General features: G+C 37.1%; 2 protein-coding genes across 2 annotated transcripts in view; both read right to left on the minus strand.

The window, feature by feature from the left end:
- Window positions 1–4,258: 4,258 nt before the first annotated feature.
- Window positions 4,259–6,149, minus strand: si:dkey-251i10.2 (uncharacterized protein LOC562682 homolog). Its single transcript, XM_044333592.1, has 5 exons — window positions 5,957–6,149; window positions 5,173–5,285; window positions 4,806–4,918; window positions 4,467–4,531; window positions 4,259–4,368 (listed from the first exon to the last, which is right to left on the minus strand). Exons 1-5 carry the CDS (start codon window positions 6,147–6,149, stop codon window positions 4,259–4,261), a joined length of 594 nt encoding a protein of 197 aa, XP_044189527.1.
- Window positions 6,150–14,432: 8,283 nt separating this feature from the next.
- The window catches only part of LOC122997227 (pikachurin), a 28,547-nt gene continuing 15,011 nt past the window's right edge, over window positions 14,433–27,968 (minus strand). Inside the window, exons 8-25 of the mRNA XM_044373262.1 lie at window positions 27,081–27,193; window positions 26,685–26,932; window positions 25,962–26,149; window positions 25,398–25,498; window positions 25,211–25,311; window positions 24,484–24,628; window positions 24,059–24,248; window positions 22,546–22,671; window positions 21,893–22,136; window positions 21,669–21,780; window positions 20,829–20,945; window positions 20,317–20,497; window positions 19,690–19,713; window positions 19,390–19,468; window positions 18,917–19,060; window positions 18,253–18,336; window positions 17,463–17,566; window positions 14,433–16,626 (exon numbers count right to left, since the gene is read on the minus strand). Coding sequence (XP_044229197.1) covers window positions 16,475–16,626; window positions 17,463–17,566; window positions 18,253–18,336; window positions 18,917–19,060; window positions 19,390–19,468; window positions 19,690–19,713; window positions 20,317–20,497; window positions 20,829–20,945; window positions 21,669–21,780; window positions 21,893–22,136; window positions 22,546–22,671; window positions 24,059–24,248; window positions 24,484–24,628; window positions 25,211–25,311; window positions 25,398–25,498; window positions 25,962–26,149; window positions 26,685–26,932; window positions 27,081–27,193 — 2,453 coding nt within the window. The 3' untranslated portion in view covers window positions 14,433–16,474. The remainder of the gene's footprint in view (window positions 16,627–17,462; window positions 17,567–18,252; window positions 18,337–18,916; window positions 19,061–19,389; window positions 19,469–19,689; window positions 19,714–20,316; window positions 20,498–20,828; window positions 20,946–21,668; window positions 21,781–21,892; window positions 22,137–22,545; window positions 22,672–24,058; window positions 24,249–24,483; window positions 24,629–25,210; window positions 25,312–25,397; window positions 25,499–25,961; window positions 26,150–26,684; window positions 26,933–27,080; window positions 27,194–27,968) is intronic.

Raw genomic sequence — 27,968 nt, forward strand, 5'->3', positions numbered from 1 at the left:
ATGATGTTTAAATGAACCCCAAAGAAAAAATACTGTAATGGAGTCATCATATAGGGGTGCTCAGTACATCCAAGTTTTATAGAAATTAAGAAATACTGTAAGATAAAAGCATCACAACGAGGTTGTTATCTAATATGTGGACCAACTGTAAAGACTATATAAAACAGATAAACATGTGCAGACATAGGGTGAAATGTATACGTATAGTAATTTTAAAACATTACAATTTACACTGTAACAACAGAGATCTGTGAAACAATCAATTTATAGTAATTAAGGCAAATCATTTGGTTTAAGGATGCACAATGTGTGTCTGAGATGTGTGCAAACGGTCTGCAATAAGGAGACTTTAATTAAAAGTGGTGATAATGGTAAATGTCATTTTAGGGGAGCACGTGGGGACAAGCTAAAGCCTTGTTCTGAATGATATTCTCATGACTGCCAGCGGGACATACTGTAGGTTGGAGGAGTCCAACATGCCACATCTGCTGGTCATTGCTTTTTATGGTGCTGGACATGTTGATAAAAGAAGATGAAGGGAATAGAGGGAGGTGAAGAATGCAGAGCTTAGACAGAGATGTCAACTAAGCCCCTACAGCAAGGGATAGCCTTAATCTGCACACTGTGCATGCATGTGGATCAGTGTTTGATCCGCCTGGAATAAGAGCGAATATGATACTATGTGTCAACTCTGTGTGTGTGTATGTGTGTGTGTGTGTGTGTGTGTGGGTGTGTGGTGTGTGTGTGTGTGTGTGTGTGTGTGTGTGTGTGTGTATGTCTGCCTGCATACATGTATGTATGTCCACATATGTATGCATGTGTCCTCGTGAATATGTATATGTGCACAATACCACACAGCACACATGGGCAGATGTTTCCAGGGATTACAGGGTTCTGCTGGCCTTGATGACCTAATCACAGTTGTAATGTTTATGTTTACATGTCAGCACAGCAGGAAAATATACAACAGGACATTTATTGCTACACAAAGAGCCAGTTTGATGTTTATGATTTTATGATGTCTGACCTTTGCAAATTGCATTTATAGCATTTTACACATAGAATAGCTATGAGAACACATTACTTATCGCAAACATTTCTGATGAACAGGGAGTAAATATGCTGATTATGACAGTTGTCGACACACATTGTGAAATGTGCTAAAAGTTGGGGCCTTCTGTGGAAGCGCAATAAAGCAAAAAATTACCTAAAATATAATGTAGATTGTGAACTGGCAAAACAAAACACTTAACTAATAGCTGTTTTTATTATATAGATGTTGATTCACTTTACATCGACTGTGACTACAAGGTTGCATGTCATGTTAATACAGTCTGTGCAACAAGCTGGAGTTGGAGAGGGATTAGAGAAACATGAAAGAAGCAAGTCATCTATGCAAGATGGCAGCTCTCTCAGATGCGAGCAGGCAGTGGTAGAAAAATGCTGTACATTCAAATAAAAAAAAAGACAAAAAAAATACTAAAAGAAAAACTTAATTTGAGCTCTTGCTGTACTATGCAACTGAATAAATCAAAAGCAGACATATACTGTATACAGAATGTTGAATGTAGTGTCTTTCTAGCACATGTCACATTTTACTTGCAAAGAAGATTCATACACATGAGAATTTGGGTTACTTTACCTGCATGAACTAATCCAGTAAATTCTATGTCATAAAAAGATGCATAGAGAACAAGAAACAACAAAGGAGAAATGTTATTAGGCCTCCTTTTTAATTAATCTATATTTCAGGAGAATTTCAGGTTCTCTAGCAAACTATTCAAAAAACAGAAAAATAGCTGAAAGCTGTTTTTTTTTCTCCTGTGGAAACAATTGGAGACCTACAGTAACAGACCTGGCTGTTTCACATCTTCTAAGCAACACAAAAACAATCTTAAAATTGTTTTGTCCTTATATCACTGCCCGTGTGATGATATATGCTTAACAAAAGTCTAATCTACTTAAAATAAAGTTTATTACATAAAACATAGAGCATCCTATAAAAATGATCATTTCACCTCTGCAACTGTCAAATTTCCTGCTTGCAAGTTGATATTAATTTTCTGGAATACAGTGTGGTGTGTATTTATTAATGGAGGTGATAGTTTTCCGAGGTTTTTCCTTTACCCAGTAGTTTTTCAGGTTATAACTATGTCTCTGATCTTTAGAGTGCTAACTATCTGTAGCTTCCCTGTGTCTCACGCCTACCATCTGGTTAAATGACCTTGTCTTGATGGAAAAACACATCAGTGGTGTGGGATTCATAGAGTACGACATGGACAATGGAGGTCAGTATTCCACATGTCAATGAGTCAATTACTATTGAACCAGCTGGTAGAACTGGTGCTTAAGTCCCGAGTGTGAATCCCCTGTTTAAAGCTACAGCATGGCTTTTGGCCTACAGTGGAAAGAGACTAATTATTATTGAGTGGTGTTGGCCCTGTGACCAGGACTTTGTCCTCAGAGCCATGAGTCAGTTGGAGATCAATACTTTACCACATAGGGGGATAGAGTGATGGGTACTGCACGGAGCATCATGAACATAAAAAAAGCCTGACCACAGCACAATGATTGTCAGGAGTCTGTTGCCCCGAAGAGTCTTATTTAGCAATGATTACTGGCTCATTTTTTATCCCACTTAAAACATGTATACTTAATCAACTGAGAGTTTAAAATATTGTGATGAATGTGCCAGATTTTTGTAGAAGTGTAGTAGTTCATGGGAGAAAAGCATGTTATCCTGCAATCTTAAGAAATACTTATTTAAAGATTACTGCACCAGCACAAAACAGAACAAACCAAACAAACTGAAAAAATAATCCTCAGTAACAAGCAGATAAAAAATAACCTACTGTACTTGCTGCAAGTGCATGCAAATGCTTTGACCACTGAACATAATAACATAAATAAAGAATAATACATGGGAGAAACCTCCCACCTACACCACGGCATGCTTTTACCTTTTGTAGGAGCAATGAACTAGTTTGACTTTAGAGCACTGTGATTCACAAACTGCATTTCCCCCCTTTTTTTCTTTTTAATTCAAAGTTTGAAAGTGTAAAACCAGCTGTTGTACATGTGTGTTTGTTTTTTCAGTAAATGGATGGTGGGTTAATTTGCATTTTGTCACCCTGAACTGGTTGCAAATAAAATCACTAAACATACATTAAGAGCTAAACCTGCTTTAGTAAAAGCAGAAATCTGTGGTTTCAAGCACAGATGTTACAAGGTGAAGCAACATGTGGAGCAAAGAAATATGAGGCAAGCAGGAAATGATGGATATGGCAGAGAGCTTTAAATCTCACATGTAATGCATGTCTTAAGCCTCTTTAACATTTTGCCTGCAGGCTTTCTGTTAACCAACATACAGTGAATCTAGGTTATAGATCAACGAGGTGGAAAAAGCAGGTCATAACGTGCTCTTCGATAAGTGGAATGAGTTTCAGTCAATAACAAACCACCACTGTGGGACTCTAGATCTCCTGACTGTCTCTCTCTCTCTCTCTCTCTCTCTCTTTTATCATTATCTGTCTTTATACCCCTACCCCACCCTCTCTCTCTCTCTCTCTCTGAAATTAAAGGAACACAATTAATTTGATGTGTTTTTATTATGAGAAGTGATGGATTAACATGATCATCAGAGACATACAATAGAGATATAATATGAGAGGAATCAGAGTCTGGTGGAAAAACAGACAGAGCAAGCTTCATAATTAATCAACAATCAACAATAACTGCACAGCTTGCATGTATTCTGTGTGTAAGTTATGTAAAATGTGGGAATGAGACAGTATCATTGTGCTGCTGTAAAGTATTAAATATCACTACACTGCTGTGACTCATAGGGATGACTAACCATGCATTCTTGGAAACTTTTAATCTATTTCACAGACAGTGCTGAAATGCTTTAAACGGCAATGTGCCCCAGTTTTTTCCATTTGCTGATGTCCACGTGTTTTGTTACGTATTAACTACGACAGAGGAGAGCAGACACCATAGCTATGGTTTTACAGCATAGTGCATTCTCAACTCAGGTATGATAATAATTTATGTCTATATCTCTGAACCCACATTAATATGCTCTACTTATCTAGGTGCTCAAACATTTCTGGGCTCTATGTTTAAATCAAATAATTCACGATGGATATAACACAAGATCAAATGTTTACAAAATATATAATTATTTTTTAATACACATAAAGACTTTTTTAATGCACGCTCACAGCCAAACAGAATGCAGGAAATGCATTGCTTGCTTTCACCCTAGCATCTGTAACATCAGGAAACATGTCACAAGGACAAGCAGAGGCTTTTCAACAGCCAATCCAGTGCTTGCACCAGTAGCCAGACCGAGACCTCCTGGTTTCCCTGCAGGAACAGAAGATAAGGACAAATAATCGTAAACATTTCTCTCTCTCTAAATGTATTCTGGATTCACCCTTTTGTGATTAAACTACTGTACCTACCTCTGGTCAGAGTGCTTGACCTCACATTAACCCAGAAGACTGTGCGTTGCTGGGCTACTGTGGCCCTGGAAAATCACAGAGTTATGCTGTAGTGATGCTTTATGTTTAGATACCTGAGTTTCATTCAAATAACAGAATATCTAGTTTCTAAGAAATATAAGAAAAGCACATTTTGAATCATTGAAATATCGTTTTGAGTGTTCATAAAAGCTTGCTATTACAGAAGATACCATAAAATAGACTTGTGTATCCTGTGAGACAATGGTTAATATTGGTTTTAAGTAGATTTATGTTTTTGTGATGGTAAAAACAAATGAAAAAGTATTTTGCTTTACATACATGAAGTAGACAGGGCTTGGGCTAGAGTTGGATGGTATCCAGCTGTATACAGTGGTGTTGCCCTTCAGGTTGGTGTTGGCATGAGTAATAGCACCTTCTGGATTCCCTGTACACTGTGAACATAAAATATCTACATTTATTATCTGGAACTGTTGACAATTGCACTTGTAGTGTAATGCTCACTCTGGCTTGCTTTGATGACTTTAGCAGTTCAAAATGTCTCTCAACACATATTTAGCATCAACATCTGTGATATATCCTGTTAAACATTCTGTCTGTTTGCAGCTGTTTGACAGTTTAGGTCCACAACATGCACATCACATCCTCTCCTAACACATTAACTGTTGATAGCAGCTGTGAGACGGACCTCAAGGAACCTTGTGTCTGGAGGAGGGAGTTTCCAGCTCCCCAGAGCGTCAGTGCTGCCGTCTGTCAGAGCTTTCAGCAGCAAACCTCTGTATTCTGGTCCAATGATAGTCACTGTGCAGGAAAGCACAATAAAAAAAGCAGTTGTATACTACAGATTTTTAATTTTGACTTGCTTACATGTGTTGGACACAAGTGTTATTGTCTACAGTTATATGATACCTGCTTAACAAAAATAAGAATTATTTGATCCTCCATAAAATATTTTCATTTCATCCTCTTGTATCCTCATCACTCACTACAAACATTTATTTCATATTATTTCATCACTGATGAAAGAAATTGATATCAGTGTAAATGAACACACAGACTCTGACACACACACACACACACACACACACACACACACACACAGTTGACTTGAAGATGACAGTCAAAGCTTTAAACTTTGAGCTTTAATCTTTATACTATACTACCACTACTAAACCAAAGAAGAAACTAATGAAAATCAAAGACAAAAAAGTTTTATTATTATCCACAAAGATGCATATAGATGAGAAGTCAACTGTAAAAATCACCCCATAAATATTGTAAAACACATTTCTCATCAACTGTTCTTTTACACAAATATAAAACAAATAGATGTCCTTGTTTATGAATTCATCCTTTAACATTACTACTGTGTTGGGGACATGTTTGTGTATACTGGATTATTAATACATTGTAATACTTGATGTTTTCTTTATGTTATCTCTAAAAGTAGTCATTTACTTAATTCATCTTACCTGTAATTGGCTTGCCTGGCTCAAACGTCTCCATGTTGGTGAGTAGAGTGTAGGGTGCTGGTGAAGGCTGTGGCAGCACCCCAGAGTGACGAGGCATCATATCTTCACAGGCACCGGTGGGAGCACCAGAGGGATAGCCACTAACAAAACAGAGCACTTGAAGCATAATGAAAGCAGGCAACAACGGCTCCATCGGGAATTAATGAATGAAAAGCTAATGCACAGCAGAAATATCCAAATAGTGTTACAGTGTTATAGTGTTACACGATCTGAATACAATACACAGGCCTGAGCCAAGAGGTGGACTTTTAAAAAGTGTTGCTGAGTCACAAAACCAGAAAATTTTAATTTTACTCTTTACTCCACTGATCGCTTTTCCAACCATGAAAAGTGCTTTTCACATGAATTCTCTTGTGACTTCTTGAAAAGAATACCTACGTGTTATTCACGCATTTCAGGGAAGAACAAATGTCAATTTTCCTCCAGCAAAACAAAATATTTGGATTCGTTTTTTTCGTGCATCAAAATAATTGTGTCTAAGTGAAGTTAGAAAGCACTCTCTATGAAAATCACATGATAACAACTTAAGTATAGTCCATAACACAAGCCATTATACAGCACTACAGTACAATTAAAGTATGTTTTTATGAAATTTAAAATCCCTTTGTATGCCATTATACCATAGTCGAAAAACTTGGACAAAGTATTACTAATGGATATTTCTGTCAGGGATTATTCATGACATTAGTTTGACCATAAATCATGGGAAAACATTTTAACTTGATTATGTAGCTCTTCTCTTCTTGATGCCGCCTGCTGTGAAATCATGAAATGCACTTCATGTTAAATTTTATTTATTTAGCCTTTATTTAATTTATTTCTTTTATGATGGAGGCCTGGCCAAGAATAGCAGCAACACATAATTTCAGTAATAAATTAATATAAAACCACATTTGTGTAATGTGATCAGAAATGATAGGATAAAATATTTGCACACAGAAAACCTGGACTCAATAGATTTCACCATAGTTTTAAATTGTTCTATGTTTTGAAGTTCAAGATCAGTCTGTAGATTGCTCCATGCAGTAGGTGGAGAAAACCTAAAAGCTTTCTTTCCCAGTTCAGTTTGGACTTTGGGAACAACAATCCAAGCAAAATGTCCTGAGAACAGAGACTGTAATTTCCATATTTCAAGTTTAAAAGAGAAGATAAGTAAATAGGAATTTTGCTAAGAAATGCCTTTTAAATAAAAATATACCAATACCTGAGGCAGCATGCACATAAAGCAGGCCAATTAACTTTTTAGTATAATACACAATGGTGAGTAAGAGATCCACAGTTTGTAATGAATCTCAGAGCCCAGTGATACACACTATCCAGCATGTGAAGACAGAGGTGAGAAGAGGTTTCCTGCATGCTGTAGTTAATCCCCCAAAACCTGAGCACAGAGCCAAACCTTATGTCAACTTAATTTGTATTCAACCTTCCTGATCCACACAGAAGTGAGATTAATCCAGCAGCTACCTCCAGTAAGAAGATATAGTATGTGTAAGACTTTTTTGCATGACTCAATTTTTAGTACAGACTTAAGGAATTAAGTTTCTTCCAGGCAACAAGCATATGCTGATTCTTCCTGTGCTTGCCAATGACTCCCACATTACTGTAGCACTGTCATGACATAACGTGTATAGCCAGAACATCCATCAGTTGGTCTCCCAGGATGTCAAAACCTATGAGCTTGTTTGCAATCATCAGATATCTTCCTCAAACCTTCAAAACCAGTTTTCCCTATATTAAGCAACTTTTAAAACTTATTATCAAACTTATATAAAGTATGTTGCAGGTTTATACTGTAACTGGACCAACAGGAGCTCAGAAAGAAGTTTGCATCGTGTGCTGATGTGCTAACCTCTAATTTAAGCCTGCATGGAGTCCTGATCATGTTACTGTAGGAATAACACTACACTTGGAAATTAATATTATGCACTCATAAAATTATAGGGGCACCACCTCCGTAAATTAATTAATTAATAATTAATTAGTTAGGAGGAAAAATAATTCAATTAAATTAATCAGTCTTATATCTGAAAGTCATGAACTCTAAATACAGGGACCCCATATTCTGGTGTAAAGGAATACAAATACAATGACTTGATTATAAATCAAGATATTTATTGACTCACTAATGAATAGGGATGAATATGGGACTACTAAACATATGTACATATATACAATTAAAATGAATGAGTGAATGGATACATGAATGAATGGATAAAAAGAGTGACAGCCAGATGAGGATTGTTGCAGTAGGTTCAGTGAAACAGCTTTGGTTCACTGCTTCTCAGGAGGATGAATCCAGTCTTAGACTACCTGAGGCTGAGTAGTAGACACACACAGCAGGGAGGTGTCCCAGTCTCAGTGTGTTCAGTGACAGGCTGCAGGCTGCAGAGTTGGATGCATGGTGCTCTGGACTATCAGAAAAGTCCTTGGAAAAGTCTTTAAAAAGTTTAACTACACAATAAAAATAGGAGATTATGAAAATGATATATATATTTAAATGGCAAACGGTGTGACTTGGCTTGTGGCTTAGGCATCTTTGCGGTTTTGCTTCTTCGTTGAGTCTCTTTCCAGAGCTCTCAGCTCTCAGTCATGGTAAAAACTTTGAGGGACCACATTGATAACGCCTTAGTGTGAAGAGAAAAACTGACTTTCAAATAAAAGGGGAACAATTTTATTCCTATAGAATATTTGAAGACGATACACACTTGCAAACTGAATACTCACTCATTCTGTTGTCAACGTTGACACATCATGAGAACCAGTGAGAAAACATTTAGAAGTTCTAATATTGATTAACCAAATAAAATACAGAATATAATCAGTATACATTAACTTCTTAATCTATAATTAAATCTATTAAGAAAACATTATCCTAGCAGTCTAAACATAGCTAAATAACACACTTACATTGGTTAATGTCAAATAAATCAAATGCAATAATATGTGTGACTTATAATTAAATTTTGAAAGCAGAGTTTGTATTTCCATAATATCAAACTAATTGAATTGTTCATGGGAGTTAACATCAAGTTAACATCGATTAGACAGGTCAAGACACCTATATATATTTACACATTTTCTGATCAATTCAGACACTCATTGAGCATAAACAAAAAAAGAGAGCAGGAGAGGGAGCGACTCAAAGGAATGTGGTTTCTCCCAAAATTTACGACCTAAGAGATAGTGAGCCAGCAGATGAAGGGAGGATAATCCATCCAGGTTGAGGCGGTCTGTTCATATCTGAAAAGAAAAACAAAGTCGTTAATTTCTGAAACTGTCCATTTTCTTCCTGTGGCTGGTGGTGAGAGGGCTGGGCTTTTAGTTCTGTCCAATGTTTCCTTGACATCCTTATGCCTTTAAGTCAGAGGTCATTGGGTCTGTGTGTGTGTGTGTGTTTGTGCTCCAGCACACACACAGACAGTCTGTTAAGCCAAAAGGAATCATAATGTTTTTGAAAGAATTAAACTTTTCTTCTGTTCCTGGGTCCATTATCCCACATTACCTTATACATCCTTAAGCAGGCCAGGAAAAAAAAGCTTTTTATTTTCTTTTACAGGAATGTACAGTACAATGAGAACAAACTAAAATGCATAAAAATATGAGGAGAAACTTCTGTGTCTAGTATATCTGAGGAGGAGGAGAAGATTACCGGCCTTTTTAAACAGGTGCTTCATGTTGTTTTCACCATCACTGGTACCACAAACTACTTTTGGGGGAAATACAAAGTGACATGAGCAGACCTTAAGCAATTTCTGTCATCAGAGTAAGGTAAACTGGTTTGACTCAGAGGACCCAGACTTGAAAATAGTTTTTTTTTAAATTCACATATACTTAATCTTTGTTTTTTTATTTTCTTTTGTGTTTTTAAGCCTGTGTGTAGTCTCTAAAGATATACTGTTATTAGCATAGCTTAAATAGAAATCACGATGGGATGATGGGCTAGTTGATAGATAACAACATGAGTCATTCTGCCCTGCCAGACCTTGTTAATTCATATTCCCAACATGAATAATGGCACTAAAAATCTAATTTCACTATGTCTTAAACATCTCCAGAGTCTCTGATTAAGTACTTGTCAGAAAGGGTTTTCTTAGTAGAAAAAAATCCCTTTTTCTGAATTCAGGGCCTAGTGCTGTAATCTTTGTGTGCTTTGAGGATTAGTCCCTCATTTGTAAATCACCGTTGATTGTGTCTTCGTGTGTGCTTAAAACTTGTTTAATCTCTTGTTTCTAAAAAAAGGATTTGTTAGGTAACAAAACAAGGAAAAATAAATTCTAAAAAAAAAAGGGGGTGGACCTTTTTTTCCTAGAGCCTTTAAACGTCGATAATGAAGTATTACACCACTTGATTAATATCACAAAACAGATGCTCACAGACAAAAGAGAAAAAGTCTGCATCTCAATCCAACATTTCACACTGCTTCTCTGGTGTCTGTTAAATTTAATGTATTATTTATTTTCTATTTAAAAGTACAACTAGTGTGAACCTGACACTAAGAGGCATAAGCAGACTGTGCTTTTAATCTAAACACAGCCAGGCACCTCGGTGCTGTGGGTAATCCACTTACCTGAGAATAACTTATCCTATGACATGTTCTCTGTAGCGCTCGCCTGTTTAAATTTACATTCCTCTGTGATGATGGACTGTACTCTTTAATCATTTACCAAGAGATATATGACTTTAAAAAGTCTTCTAAGAGGCACTGCGGCCTCTATGTCAGACTGGGGCAGCAGAGTCTGATATTCTTATCCTTTTTACGTAGACTGTCTTTTTGCCACATTGAGTGATAATGAATTGTTCCATCTGATTCCTGAATCATTAATGGGGCACACACTAACTAATTCATTTCTCATGCACTGTAATAGTACGCTGGTTCTGTAACAGAGTGTTCTGTTCTCCACATTAATCCATATCTTGTAGTTGAAGTCTCTACAGGAAAGGGGAGGATAACTTAAAGGCAATATTATATAAAAAAAAAATATCTGTCATGCCTTGTTCTAGTTGTTGGGATATTTGAGATTAAATCACTCTCGACATTGTGATGTGCTGCAAAACCAGAGCAGCAAAAAAGGAAGAAAATGTGCTTAAATTGAGACACACATCCTTCACTCTCCCATTTGCTACAGAGCTTATCTACAGTGTACATTTTCTCAGATTGCGCAAAGTAAGAAAAAATCAGTGGCAACTATTAAACAATACTAAATAAACTAAATAAACATAAGTCCCTCTTTGGCAGAACTAAACAGTGTCCTCTTTTTAAAAACAGTATGTTTTTTCAGGTTAGTAACCTGGAGAGTATAAATCCAACAGCACATCACCTTGTTTGGTAACATAGTTCCTTAAAGCTGATGTGAGCAAAGACTGAAAAAATAAGTTAAGCTCTTCCCGCAATGTGCACAAACATCAAGTGACTTTTCCCTCATTCTCCTCAATTCAAAGCTCGAGGGTCTCTGAGTCAGCAGACTAACTTTGGACACATGAGCAAGTCTTTGACTGAAAACTGTGTTTTCATTTTCTGTCTCTGTACAGATCATTGTATCATGCATTTATTTTTCACCGGTATATTGAATAAATAGAACTGAATTTCATTTAATTTAATTGAAAAATGTATTTAAAAGTTTATCTGGAGCTAATATGAAACTTCAGCTGTCCAAATGAATCAAATCAAGTAAATATCTTTCAATGTCACAGTCTTTTTTTAGTGCCAAAGTCCCTCTGTTTAATACTCTACTTCCACCACAGCTCAACAGGGAAACACTGTCCGAGGAAATGCTATTAATACTGTAAATGTGGCAGATATCCACTTGATATGACTGACTCAGACTGCTGAAGCCTCACATAACCTTTAGATCAACTTTTAAATGCAATTTTGCACAGAATGACTGTGCGGACACACTGTGGATTTTGTCCCCATCACTTACATTGAAAGTGCATTTGAAGGGGATCTTTTAATAGCCAGTATGAACATGAGGAATGATTACAGTGAGGAAAACCTCTTTCATTGTTCATATGGACACCTGACTGTTGTTTTAAGAGACTTGAAAAATTGTGAACCAATGCTCGTGTTGCAACATGGTAATTTAGGTTAATACACCCTTTTCAGTTGCAACAGGAGCTGCCTCAGGGTGAGGTTAATGTGTTCCCAGCGTACAGTATGTAATATGATTTGTTACCGTATTCAAGTCAATATTAATGTTCTGAATGAGACAATGGATTAGAGTTAGGTAACTGTTCTGATGACTCCATTAATAATAAAAAAGGAATATACAATATGAGCAGATCAAATTAAATTGTGACCGATTAGTTACTCAGTCGTTATCTTGAGTAAATTGTAAATAGCAGATTTAAGGCAGATTTTTCAGAGGTTACCTTTAACCTTAAAGTGTGATAAGATGTGGATGACCTCAATACGACTAAATGGTTTCATCTAAATGAAACAGCGAGAGTTGATCAGTTGACACTGCTCTCAGTTCATATGAAGCTCTGGAGTCTGATGTTTCAGGCGTGGAGTAATACTGCTCATGATCGTGATGCTGGTAGTATTGAGCACACAGCGGGAGGGAGATGAGAACAGAACTGTTTCTGTGTATATGTGCACATGCTCTTGCGTGCGCTTAGGTGATACGTGACAGCAGGAACAGAACAATCGAATGAAATTCAATACAGTATTCCACTGAGCGACACTGAGTCACCGATTCAAGGTGTCATCTGAGCTCCAGCAACGTCAAACAAGGTGGTAAGAGATGCCAAGACATGGTGATATTGCCCGGGCTGCATGAAGGGGAGACCAGATGTTAGCTAGCTATTAGCAGCTTGCATTATAAGGAGAATTTTAATCAGTGATGTTATTACATCAACGTGATTGAGCTGTGTGCTGAATCTAACCATGACAATGTCCTTTTTTAAATCTAAAAAACACAATTGAGCAGTATAGACATTACAAAATCTGGATTTGACAGTTAGATTGCCAATATGCATTTAGACAACATATTGCAGTAATCATTTTTAAATGTAACTGAAAATAAAAGAAGTTAGAAGAAAAATGCTGATAGTAATGAAGAGGAGTTTAAAAAAGAACATAAGTCAACAGATTTCCCAAAGTACATCGTGTTTTTCTGCTTTCACTAATACATAAGGTGTTTGAAATACAGATGAAATACATTTTGTGTCTACAAACTCCCTTTGTTGTGGAATACTTGGAGGCTGGTTGTATTGAATTGTAGCTCACAAAAATGCATCAAACTGCCCTATTTTCAAAGCACAATAGAAAAATGTTGTAGCCACATGGATGTCACAAAATGGGAGTGTTCTGAAATGTAATGTCATAACTCGTAGCCATGATTGAAAAGACCATCAGAAAGGGAATAATGCCAGGATTTAAAAAGAAACACAACAAAAGTAAAAATATTGGAATCAAATGTGACTCCAGAACATTGTGTTCCAGTGCGCCCGTGTATTACACCAAAATGACAAAATAGGTACTGTTGTCAGTGCCTTTCAATCCCAGTGACCTTGCTACGCTTATGACAAAGTTTAAGCAGTTACAACTAGTCAATGAGTTTAGGGGAAGTTTGTCTTCATGGTTTAAAGAAACTAGCGTTGACTGTTGGTAGGAGACAGGTCATAAACAACAGTCTCAGGTGTGAAAGCTGTTTTAAGAACAATCAATGCTGATGTTTTTAGTTTCTTGTTTTCAGGTGATTTTTACTCGAATCTTTTTTACCAGCAGACATTGGTGAGCTAATGTCTCTCATTTGCCCCGATAAGGAGTCAAGAAACACATATTCTTAGGTTTCTTGTTGCTGCTACCGTGGGTTTGTCAGCTGTGAAATAACCAGCTTTCAATTTAACTGTATATTGCGTAAACATATATATTTTTTCTGTTTTTTTTGGGGGGGGTTTCATTAGCATTGCTTGATTGCAGCAGAATCATTCCTTTGTCAACTTTTATGACACTTGCTGATGACTTGACTTAACCTCAATTCTATTAAAAATTTCGTCTTGTTTTTCCTTCCAGGCCTTGCAAAAAAGTTAGTGTTAGGACAGCTGCTTAAGACATGATATGACTTGCTGTTTTGTAACCTCCATCTCGCTCTTTATGTATAAAACAATCCTCAGTCACAGCAGGTTCATAACGTCCTGCCTGTCCTGTGTGACCGTACAGTATGAGACGGGAACAGCTTGTTGTGTTGCAATTCTGGTCAAAGTAAAATCTGTTTCTTTGGGGAAAAAAATACTATAATCAAATAGCATAGTCTGTGACATTTTTTTTCAATTCCTTGACAGACAGATACCGTCCGGAATATGCAACGTTACCTTACAAATGTGTAATCAGGGATACAAACAGATTGTGATCAAACGACAAACAACCATTCCCCAAAATAAAAATGTCAAGCGCACTAACATCCATAACAAGTTTGGTTAACAAGTCATTTAATTAGCAGGTTATTTGGTTAGCATTCATTTGGAGAGTCTCATTTTTGACAGACAACTGTTGCAGTGTATAGATTATAAATACAGTGAGCATTTCTTATATGTCAATTTAAAAAAAAGAAATCAGTGGCATGTTTTGGGGAGTGACTTCAAGCCTCAAAAAGTGTACTTTCAAACTTGTCAACAATCAATCTTTCATCATCTACAAAATGGTGACACATGGATACACTCACTTAGGACCATAAATTGCTCATTTTAATTTTCCAGGGATTATTATAGAGGATATTAAGGCTTGAGTAGTAGTATGTTTTAGGGTGCCCACACTCAGCCATGGTGGTTCCTGCTTGCTCTTCCCACCCAGATCAGCCCTTTGCACACTTGACTTTTTGTATTATCTGCCTTTATTATCTGATGAAATTGGCAGCAAGCGTAGACCTAAACTTCAGGCTCCGAAACATTATGCTGACATCACAGGCGCTACAATAACTCTTCTACAGTCTATTGTTACCAGCTATTACATAAACATGTTTCATCAGATGTATACAGTCAATATCTGCTACATTTTGTACAGTGGATGATCAACCCATCTGATCACCCTGTTGTGGATCGCTTCACTTCATGTCCATTCCCATTACACAGTCAGATGGTGCACAGATGCATGTCAATCGCAATTCTTTTCAGATTTGACACACTTATTAAAAACGCCACAGGCGATCACAAATGGTTTTTCATTCTCCTAAAATAAATTGAAGATGTAAACTCATGTAATAAGTGATGATTTATTTCTGGATTTGTTTTGAATTCAAACTTTGAATCCTCTCATGGACTAACTATCTAATTATGACATTGCTGTCAGCGCAACAACAACCAAGATAACCAAAGATAATTGATTAAATACAGAGTAGATGGAACATTCGCAGAATATCCCTTTAAGAGTAAAGCTTCGGCATGGAAAAGCAATAAACTGACAACCATGTATTGATGCTGAAAAAAAGAGAAATTGTATATTCAGAAGCTACAAAGAAACTAAACTTAAAGGCTTGAAGTCTACAGTATTGTGGTCTGTGTCAAATGATAGTAACAGACTGTCATGGACAATTTCTCCAGGATTTTGGCTGCTTTACTGTGTCAACGTCAGACTTTCATGTGACTACTTTGAGAGTTTTAGATAAAGGAGCATGTATACTAAAAGAAGAAGGTAAAAAGAAACAAATATTGTGTGCAGCCGACATCTTCACCCTCAAGATCTAGCAACCCTTAAAAAAACCTGACATCAATCAGACTTTAAAAAAGTAGTCTACTGACTGATAAACTGATAAACACATCACGAACAAGAATACAAATGCCACAACAACAAAAACAGAACAGAAATCCTCTAGGGCCCCAAACCAAAATCCTCTACAAAGAAGTTTATCTCTGCTAGCTGCACTAGGTCAGGTTCATGAAAAACTTGTGATGACGCTTGATCCCTCGGATCACTTGGTTCTTCCAGCAATCAAATAAGGATTTGCAGTAGAAAAAAATAAAGATAAGATTGGAATCATCCCATGAAAAAAATGTCCTTCAAAAGGTTTTTCAAAGACCCTCATTACCCATAAAGCTAAGCTTTTTTCTCTCCTTTCACAGAGTACTTGTGCTTTGTAAAATCCTCTGGTGATCTCTGGTCATTTTTGCTGTTGCTGTGGGCCAAAACTGTTTTCCAGAGCAATTCATCAAGTTGCTACTGTTAAAATAAATCTTACAACTTGGCAGGGGAAAGTTGGTTTGAAAACTGTTCACACAGGAGCCACTTAAACAAAAACGTTCTTGTTACTCAAAGTAACAATGATGTTAGTCTTTTTTCCAGTTTGAGCTTATACGTGTCAGCTCTGAAATGGTCAACTTTTAACAGAAATGTAATTGTTTCAGTCGTTACTCGTTTGGTGCTGGCAGGTCAGTTTCAAGATGACAAATCAGTCGGTCGAGGTGTTCACTTCAGTTGAAAATTGTGTTGAAATCAGACCCCCAGCTCTTGAAACCACTAGTCTAGTTGGAGCAGGTGTTGATGTTCTTGCCGTCGGCAGCGTCCTCCACCAGTGCCAAGTGATAGTCAGTAGAGAGCGTGAAGTGTGACACACAGCCCAACAAGCCTCCCATGTACTGCCTGTTTGTGTGTAGAGCTATCTCCTTCATGCCACCTTCAGGGGGAGAATACAGAGAAAGCAGACATAAGAGAGAGAGAATATAGATATGTAGACATCTAAATGGTTTTTTGATACAGTATATGTGTAATTCTTCAACTATGATCCATTTTGATCCATTTTTGAAAATCTAAAAAATTTTTATAGAAGTGTATTGATCTGCTTTATTACTCCATTTTGTGTAGAAAAACCTCCTGATATTGATTGTGCCAAATTTATTTAAATAATATATTTTTTTTTTGCATTTTATTCCAATATTCACTGGAAATAATCATTTCCACCACACAACAAAACAGGTGTTTTTAAACAAAATTAGTGACATAATTGGTTTTTCTCAGAAAATCTCACACTGATCTGCTCAAATATATAAATTCATGAATTTTCAGGATTTTAAAGATATTTTATCTCTGTTTAAATGCAGCATAAAACAGATTCAAAAAGTCTTTCAGACATATTTTTACAAGAAATATATTAATATTTATTAATATATCTTACAACACATGATATACTGTATTAAAATGCAGTAAATTCATGTGTCATTTGTATTTGAAGTTAAGATTACATCAATATTAAAGTCAAAGTTAAACAGGGTTGAATGTTGAAAATATAGCTTAGGTACAAAAGGAAATATTGCAAAAACAAACAAAAAAAACATACATAAAAAGCCACTTTTTATATGATATGTGATAAAATAATGACTGAGTTAAAATTTAATTTTAATTTTTAAATGTTCATTTTGGTGTAAAGAAAGTGCAATAAAAATAAAAAATTAGAAATGTTTTTTTTGTTTTTTGGCTTCATTTTTGTTCATTTGAGTTGTGAGCTCCACTTACCTACATATAACGGTCCATTGATATTGAGTTGTCTCATCTTGCCAGGTGACCTGCCTGTCTTTGCTCCATAATCATCGACTGTCAACTTCCCTGACTGGCCATCCCTGAAGACATGAGTGGTAAACGTATTAAACTTGAGAAACAGTGCACAGGTGGTATTATGATTGCAAAAATCTTTCAAAGGCTGTACTTTGCTTTTACAGTTTTTCTCAAACCAACAAAACCACAGGCAATTATCACCCGACTGCAGTCTCCCTTTACTCTGCAGAGCATTTTAGTGTCTTTTAGCTCACTTTTAGCTCACAGTCTCAGCAGTTTTATCAACCCTGTTTCCAGTAGTAGCAGGCAGCTGTTTTCAACACCAAACCACAGACAGACGAAGTCAGTGACTAGCTGAACATAGTGGAGCATTTAGCAGCTAAAGAACCAGATATTTGATGTTTTGATGGAGACCAAAAAAGAGTAAATGTAAGACTTCCATTTGTCCGGTCTTCAGAAACACAACTCCAAATGAATGTTAATGTTGCTCTGTGTCTGCTGGATATGTATATAGGCAACTGCTTGCTAACATGTTCACCATGTCAACTTTATATTAAAGTGATAATATGTCAATGTTGTGTTTACAGCTTGTTCTGCTGCCCCCAAGTGGACAACAGATCAGTTGATGCAGCTTTAACATCACAGTATTAGATGTAAAATCAAGTGAAAGTAAAGTAGATGAGTTCTAATCACTGCAGTGGATATCTATTTGACAGAAATAAACAAAAAACAGAGATTTGTCAGTGCTTACCTCACAGCTTTGACTCTGTGCCACTTTCCATCGTTAAAGGACCCGTTGACAACAACGTTAGCTGCACCACTGCCCAGGTTATAACTACAACAAGATGGAAACACATACAATGAGTTTAACTGGTTTGTAGTTGCAGCGGGTTCATACTTATATACTTCCGCCTGGATAAATCCTGCTTTTTTTCCAGGTCATAGTCATGCCTTAGATTCCAGGTCTTTTTTTAGCTCTGCCTGGCTGCTTAGCTCTTCCTGCCCTTTGGGGGAATCAGCATCCCTCTTCATCATCTTCATCCCCCTCTTGCACTAAACTTTCTTCTCTTGTTTAAATCTGCCCTTTCCTCCCTAGCTCCAGTTGTGGCAAAAGAACAGGGAAGAGCAAACGTGCTGAGCAGGACTTGTACTATTTTTTTACAACCCAGATATTTTAATAAGAATGAATGAATAAGCTTTGATAACAGCTTTTTTTCTTTATTATACTGGATCCAGAAGTCCCCAAGAAAAAGCTGTTGAATACAGAAAATTTAGAGAATTTAATATATGTACGCAAATACAGGCAGTCAGAGGCATGAAGAACACAGAAAAGGGCTTAAATCTGCATCTAGAGTTTTTCTGACTAACTTTGTTAAAGTATCCTTCATGTTTTTCACAAACATACAAACAAGTACCTGAATATCAGTGCACCATCCTGCAGCCCCATAGACAGGAAATCACTGTTGGGTCTCATTGGACTATCTCCTCGCCATAGCAACAAGCCGTCCTTGGCTGTGCTCTTAAAACGCATGAAAAGGTTGTTCCTGGACCCAGACACCCTGAAAAAAAGGACACATTTACCTGTTGACCAAGTACTGCAAGCAAGGTTAAAAATGAAGGTTCACTTTATTTTGAGGTGACAACATCTGGGCCCATCTTTGCCTCTCCTTTTCAGTAAAAAATGTACACAGTGTGTGTGTCTGCCTATGTCTGTGTGTGTATATATATATATATATATATATATATGTCAATGTAATACAGAGAATTAGTATTCACAGTCAAGATTAAGGTTAAAATAAGACAAGATTAAAATGGCCTTTAAATATTCAAACAGGAGATACTGACAGACACTAAAAATCCCTTTTTTCACACACCTTCCAATACCAACCTTTTGAGAATATCTCTGTTGTCGTAGGTCAGGTAACTTCGACCAGTGAACTGTGGGATCTCAATAGCTTCAGTCACAGCTGGGAAGATTAAAAAAAATGCACTTACTCCATATCATCACAAGGTGGCACCATCAACATGTATATCTACTGGCTTATTCTAAACTAGAAGACTAAATATGACGCAGTAAAGGGAAATGTAGGTAGGAAAGAGGTATGCATTTTCAAAATTGATGACAGGTTAGTATTTCTTAAGCAAACAGTATCTACTTTATGATATAAATGTATACAAGAAAACTTACTGTTCAAACAGTAATTTCCACACTCTGCTCAGTGAAGGCATTAAAACAGAGAAGGCATAGATGGGATTAAGGGATTAAGTTGTCCAGTACATTATTTTATATTACCTTACATGATAAGAGAAAGAAAACACACATTTAATCTGAGAGGAGGAAAGGTCATGCTAAAGATCATGCCATTAAAGCCATATATTATACATAAACAATATAGATCATGCATTAAGCATTGTTATCATGAATTTATGTGATTTTTTTTATTAAGTTCCAAGTTCTGCTCTTGGTATTTACTAAACTCACAGACCACTGAGTTTATAGTTATTATAGTTACTCTACAAAAAATAGACAAGCCAAAAACAAACTTTTACTTCTTCCTAGCCATAAAGGCACATATAGCATCAATCTATAAAACATAATCTTTGAAAGTATCATTTGATCCCTGATGCTCTCTATTCACAGTGCATCACCATCAACCTGTGGATGTACTGCCAATTGTATAAACTCAACCACCAAACCAACCATGAAAAATGTGCCTGTTTTATAAAATTATTAGTTACATGCTGTTTACAACAAAAAAATAACCTCAAAGAGATAGTAGTCGACATATAAACGGTAGTTCATAGTACAACAGACCTTTCTGGCAGTGCTTGCCATCGTACCCTAGAGGGCAGTCACACTCATATCCATCCCACTTTGGCCTGCAGGTCCCTCCATTGGCACAGGGGCTTTCCACACATGGATGTGCAGAATTGGCTACATTGACCCCTCCAGCGGAGCCAGCTGTTATTGGAATGGTGCGATCATTGAGTATCAACTGGGGAGCAAAGGGCAAAGAGACAGACAGAGAAAAGAGGGAGGACAAAGAAGAGGAGAGGTTATAAAAAGTCAACCTGACATTTGTCATAGTTGTCAGTTTTGTGCCTGTTGATACGATATAAGCCTTGTGTTTACTGACATATACTGATGTAAAAGAATAAAGTATTATGACTTAAAAATGAACTTTTTGCTGTGTATTTATTGCCATGCAGTGTGAGTGATTTGAAATCAGTTCATGAACAATAATCTTCACTTAACAATATCAAAATAATAATCACCAAATGACTTCACATTAATGTTAAAATACAGGTGTTAGTGTGCGGAAATACCTTCTGAATAGTTCCAGTGAAGGGCTTTATCACACCTGCTGTCCTCTTGGTTTTATCATATTCTGGTACTCCACCAATATAGAGAGGTGAACTGCAGCTAATCTGAGTGAAAGCTCCCTGCAGGGTCAATAGAACAGAGAGATATTGATTAATTACATCAACCATTCACTACATGAATCTAGTTATCTCATATAAATGCATGTGATCATATTTGTTTTGCCATTAAGGAAGTTAGAGGTTAATTCCTGCCATTCTGTCTTCATAGGGGAGTTTCATATCAAAATCCATGCTAAAACCTGTGAGCTTCATCTTGAATTTCTTAAGAATTCACATTTGACCAGATAGCCATTAAACTAAGAATACTCTTGGGTAAATGGAAAAACAAAAGTTGACATTTTGTCTGTATTTATTATTGCAACCCACTGCAAAAACTGTGCTTTGTATGTTCTGTTTGGTACAAGATGTTTAATAAGCAAGGGAATGTTAAAATAGCAAATTCAGCACAGAATATAAAGGGTTTTCTCTGTAAAACATGTAAATAAAAACTCTATAACACAGGAGTTAAAGGACCAAACAAAGTTTAAAACATGAGTAAATGTTGGACATTCAACTAGTGACTCCAGTGAGACACCAATGTTGCTTTGATTCTGCTGAATGTGTAATTAGACAAATGTCTGTTAACACATTTTAGTCTGTTGTTAAATGTCTGTTAACACATTAGCCCTAAGAACTTAATAAGATGTATATGAGGGATCATCTGCTACAAGTTTGTTGTGAAGTCTTTCTGCCCCCCGGTGGCCAAAAATCACAACAGTGCAGCAACGCAGAGATGCAAAATACCTCAGCGATTCCTTCCATCGGCCTCTGGCTGTCCACCTGAAGGATACCACTCTTTGCTGTGCGAGACACCCTCAGTTCATGCCATGCGTCCAGACTGATCTGCTCCTCACTCCTATAGCACAGGTTGTCACATACAACATGTTAGTAGTACTAGTTAGAAAATATAACAGCTATGGGAAAGTGACGGAGACAGAGAATAGAGAGAGAGCACATCAGTCTAGTACCTTATTACAGCACCTCCAGAGCCACAGTCAAATCTGAACTCTACATATCTGTCCACCAGGTTGATAGCCAGGAAGTCTCCGCTGCCTGCATCATCGCTGTACAGCAGCACCCCGTCAGGCATTGACGGCCGAAACGTCAGCTCGAACTCCATGAAGGACAGGTAACTCTGAGAGGTCTGAGGCCACGGGAGGACAGCATATGAAAACACTGTCTCATTGAAGAGTGGCGAGGACAGTGAGAAACCTGAGGAGTTGGAGAGTGGAAAGAAGAGGTGTTAGCACTACGATGATTAAGAGGGAAGTAAAAGAAGCTCATGAGAACAGACAAAAATGGAGAGAAAGGACATGGGGAGGAGAAAAAGAGTGGAGTGTTGTATTGAAAGCTGGTCTGACATGCAATCAATCCCGTTTGCTTTATATAAGAAATAATAATCCTCATCTCAACCATTTTTCCCCCATATTGCACTCAACTGTTCAGTAATTACCTTTAAAAGGTCTGTGTGACAATCTATGACAGCCATCAAGTAAGAAGAAACTACAAAAGGGCTTTACTTTCTACCCTCACAGAGGTACAAAACCCATCTTGTAAACAAAATACGAGTGTGGGTGTGTGTCTTGTGAGTATGTGCGTGAGAAAAAAAGTGTTGACTCACTCTCCTCACAAAGTGCTCCTCTGAAACCGAGTGGACACAAGCAGATGTAGCCATCAGCGCGGTTTGCAAAGCAGACGCCGCCATTGGCACAGCTGACCAGGTCGCACACACTCTCGCTGCACTCACCTGGCACAGCGGAGCAAAGACACACTGATTAGGACAAATTCAGCTATCCATACAGGTAAATGGAAAAACATGCATTAGTCAACAAATACATTTCAGTGATTTAGTTTTGTCTATGAGTTTACACGATCCAATACCGGGTAGAGTGTGCAGGGAAGAAATATGAAGAAGTATGAACTGAGAAATCATTCAAAACAAAATATCTTTTTTTTGACAAGTTGCATCCCATCTTGAGCACCTTTTTGAATTTATAGCCATATAACATGATAAATGACACAGTACGGTAACACTCATACAAAAGTAATACACATAGACCCCAGACAAACACACACATAAATTGTAATTGTTAACTTGACTGTCTTACTGACATGTAATCTCTAATCATTTAATTTTGGAGCCCAGACTGCATCTTTGGCATCAAAATAACAGTACTAAATCAAAGAATAACAGCTATTTTATGTTCCTCTCAACCCATTTTTTTCTTTTTCCTGCCACTAATAATTTGAGTTTAAAGCATTTAGAAAATCATGTTTTGCAGAATCCTCTGTGAAGCCATAATTTGTCATACATGCCTGTTTCCTTCTTTAAATTGGCGAAAGCTTAATAAAAAAGTAAGTTTCCCTTTCATTGTGACATTGTATGCCATATGTCAGTAAAATATCTCAGCCTGATGTTAGATCCCTACCTAAAATTTGAGAAGCATGTTTAAATAGTGAGCAAGGTTGCAAAAGCAAACTTACACACATTTAGACTCAGAGAGAGTAGAGACTGTTTACCATATCGTACTGCAAATAGTTTTATGCTCTCCATGATCTTTTCACATTTAAGTTATTGTGTTACTTCTTGGTCACAAGCAGCATCTACAACAATCAAGCCTCATATGATGATTTATAATTGTTGTAATGTGTGCATATGTATTGTTAAGTCTTGTGTAGTTTCAGTATTTTACTGTTGAGTTTCATGTATTTTAAAAGCACACAGGCTATAAATGCTCTGGTATGTGACATAGGTTCATGCTATATACTTGCCCCCATACAAATAAACATTAAATAAACATTTTAAAAGGCCTTGCAGCTCTCATTTACATTTTAAATAAAGTGAAATGTCAATTGCACTAGGTTGTGCGATAAATAAACATGTTATCATCCAAATTAAGAAAATGGCCTCAAACGTAATCACAAGTAATAATGCCAGAAGTCCAAATTGATTTTTCAGGATCACACAGAGACCCGTGGATCTTCTTACACAGCAGCAGTGACTCTGAAGCTGCTAAACTATATGACTGAGCCCCAAAACCCGAGAGAAGTACCGGAGCATTATACCAGCGGCAACAGCCAAAGAGAAATAACACTCATTACACAAACTCACACGTACACACATGCCTTCTCACCTATATCAGCGCCACTCAGAGCTCTGCCCAGAGGCCAGGGTCTGATGTCTGCAGCCTTGTTGTTGATGGTCAGACTCTGAATGCACCCTACAAAGCCACGATTTGTCCCTGTCGCCCTGACCAGCCAATAAGTACTCGGGGATCCACCCACATACAGCGGGGAACGGAAAGTGATTTTAGTGTACTGGCCCTGAAAGAGCAAGTGTGAAGAGAAAAAAATGTACTTCATCGTCAGTAACTCTGACCACACTCTTCAATACTTTTAAAGCCAATCTGCGTCCTGAATTGACTGAAGCCAACAGTCTTATAGATGAAACATCTTGTCATAATAACATGTAACAGGTGAAGTACGGGCCGATATTACCAAAATATTGGGTAATAATAGTAATACCTTTAATTTGATCTTTTGTTTGTGTTATTGTTACCTGTGAACGACCAGATATGGGGTTGTCATTGTCCAATCGGAGCCAGCCACTCATACCGTCTCTGAAGGCGGTTACTGTGTGCCACTGACCAACAATAATACGACTCTCACTGATGATCTGCGCTGCTCCTGTCCCACAGTTAAACCTGAAGGAAAACAGAACAATTTATGAAAATAATGCTGTAAAAAGCAGAAGTTATATATATAGTCTTAACCTTTTTCATTCAAATCGTCCCCTTAAAACTCTCACTAAACCTGTTTAAATTTAGTAGAACACTTTTTCCTACCTGCATCACATGCACACATGTATATTTTGTATTTTTTTATTAAAATATTTCTTTGAATTAGTAAAATATTCACAGTGCCATATTTTTTAAATGCTACTTTAAATCAGATAGAAATATCCTAGATGTCAGTTAAAATTCATTTTAACTCTAACTAAGATCTGAATGCAGTGAAACAAAATTAAATGTTACCTCTGCCATCAGTTTTATGTTTATGACCCCTATAAGATGTTTTTTTTGGCAGTTTTTGTATGTGACTCCTTAAACTTTCTTAAAGGGGTATTAAAAAAAGATATTTTTTACATAAGTTTTATTTTACCAGCTGAAAGCTAACATTGTGTTTAAAAAAACAACATAGATATTGTATTTGGAATTTGGTGGCATGCTGCCTTTATTTCCTGTCAAAAAACCTGGACGTCCAAAGTTTCTGTCACTGTTCCTCACCTGTAGTGCAGCTTGCCTCGTACCAGGGCCAAAGAGGTAAAGTCTCCACGTCCATGTTCATTCTCACCGCAGTACAGCAGCAAGCCATCCTCAGAGTCTGCCTGCACAAGAGACAAACTGTTTGAAAGACGTGTCTGCCGTTGCAAAAGACAGAACTCAGTTGGGTAAAAACTACACAGCGCCTCACCTTGAACTCCAAAGAGATCTGAAAGGTCTGGTAGGAGTTCTTCAAGGGTTCAAAGGTCATGTGGGAGTAGCCATAGAACCTGGGAAAGTTCAACGATACCACTGAAGAAGAACAGAAGAAGGATGAAAACATTATAAATGTACTGGTGGTTGCTGAATTCTTTTACTAAAACTGTCATGAAGCGTACAAAAGACACGTGTATTGTCCATTTGATGGTAGCTGCGTTTGTTTCAAACTTTTAAAACTTAAAATGTTTTTCCCAAAGCCCAAGATGACATCCTCAAATGTCTTCTTTTGTCCAGACTAACAGCGCACAACTCAAAGATGGGCAGTTTACTATCATAGAAGACTAAATAAACCAGAAAATAGTCACATTTGAGAAGCTGAATCAGAGAATTTGGACATTTTTTTCTTAAAGAATGAATCAAAATATCAATTATCAAAATAGTTGGCAATTAATTTAATAGTTGGCATCTGATTGATTGTCTACTCATTGCAACTCTACACAAAAACAAAGATAAAATTAGGTAAAACAGAGATCCAACTACTGTATGCTACTCTCACCCTCAGAGCAAGTGTCCCCTCTTCGTCCGAGGTTGCAGTGGCAGCGTGAGCCTCCGCTGTCATAGTCACTGAGGCAGAAGCTATCAGGGGGGCACACGGTATCATCGCAGGTGAGGTCATACACACGAGGAACCTCACCCTTCCAGGGGGACATAGTTGGGGTGGGAGTGGTCGCGGGCAAAGTGGTGCTGAGATGGATCAGAAAAAAAAACTTAATTTCTGTCCACATTTGAATTTTTAAATTGTCCCTTTTCCTAAGAGATATCTCTTTTCCTCTGTGGTTTAGGGGAAGAATCAACCATGCAAAAGCAAAATGTTCACCCAAATGTAATGGCAGCAGTAGTCAGGCCACTCTACATTTGATCCAGTTAATGACACTGTACATCACAACCAGAAAAACAACTTTTGATGTGACATTTCACTACTCCAAACACCATCTTTATCAAATAATTAAGTGGAAAAGCATGAAAAAATCTAATTGTAGGTGGCTTTTAGGAGAAAGCAGAAAGGTGGAAAAGACAGCAATCTAGCAATGAAAGTGCAAGAGGGAGAGTGATTTTGCTGAAATATTTTTTTATTTTCCTCCTGTAAATTTTGAACTTTGCCTATAAGAGAGAGGCCGTCACTGCCTCCAATACTGACATCTTTTTTAATTCTAAAATAGATTCCTTCAGTACAACAAATATATCACTATCATGAGAAGGTTTTTACGGTACATCTTACCTTGTAGTGGTAAGGGAGGCAGTAGTTGTGGTGTCACGTGTGTTACTTGGCTCTGAGGTGGTTGAAAAGACCAGATCTGTGAAGACTTGAAAGACGGACGAGGTGGTAGAGGAGGCTGAAGGGGCAGTAACGTTAGGAGGAGCAATTGTGTTCATGCGGTAAACAACGTTCTGACCAGACGGTGGACCAGAGCGTGAACGGAGCTGTGATTTCCTGTTGTCTTGATTGATACCTGGGAATGGCTTCAACTAAGAATAAAATAAAGAAAGTAGAAAAAAACAAGATGAAATTAATACAGGTGTTGCTTTTTTCCCACTAATGTGTTAAGGAAGAAGCTAATATGAAATACATTGTCTGTTTGATTTGATTTGCAATGTTATGCACATAAGAACTTACTTCTTCAATGAAGATATCATAATCAGAGTCATCAATGTCAAAGCCATCCTCGTCTTTGCTCCCCAGATCTGTGATGTAACGCCCGTAATCACCACTGCCAACTTCTGATGCACCTGTTGTGATTATCGATGATGACTGTTAGATGAAGGTTATTACAAGTTACATTCATTGATGACAGTAAAAAAAGATGATATGGGAAATGATTTGAGTTGGTTAAATGATTAAATACACATCAAGAGTTAAATAAACTCAATGCTGGTCAAAGATTGACAAAATCAGAATACAAAAAACTGTGAAAGTGATACTGTAAATACATTTACTTGATATTTTCTTTGTACAATGAAATTTCCATTGCTTTGATGAATTGTAATGGTGACAGTTTTAATTGCTTGTCATTTGTCATTCATATCATACATTATATGGACTGAAAACAATCTGAATCCAGAGGAAAGTTTTAGAGAAAATAGACTTCACTAAAAAATTGGCTGCTCTTGTACAATAGTGCAGCAGACTATTTGCTGTGTCAAAACTGAGTGACAACAACTTCAAATTAACTTTTTGGATTTCCATCCAATTGGCTACTAGACCAGACTAATTTCCACAATTGAAAACAGTTTTCTTAAAATTAGTTACTGCATCTGTTGGAATAAAAAGGACCACCAATGGTACAGGTTGTGACTTTTCCTCCATGTTGTATTTGCAGTATCACCATCATGTGTAATGCCATTTTATTTGAGTGACAGCAAAATGAATATGGCCACAACAAAAATTATTTTCCCATTCACTGGAGAGATTCTGTGGGTCTTGTACGATGGTTATGATTGTTCCTCCTTGATGAATGATCATGGTGAATGTTATCATGTTTGACTGATGATGTACTAATGTTCA

Source organism: Thunnus albacares, chromosome 2 (assembly GCF_914725855.1).
Source record: "Thunnus albacares chromosome 2, fThuAlb1.1, whole genome shotgun sequence".
NCBI classification, from domain to species: domain Eukaryota; kingdom Metazoa; phylum Chordata; class Actinopteri; order Scombriformes; family Scombridae; genus Thunnus; species Thunnus albacares.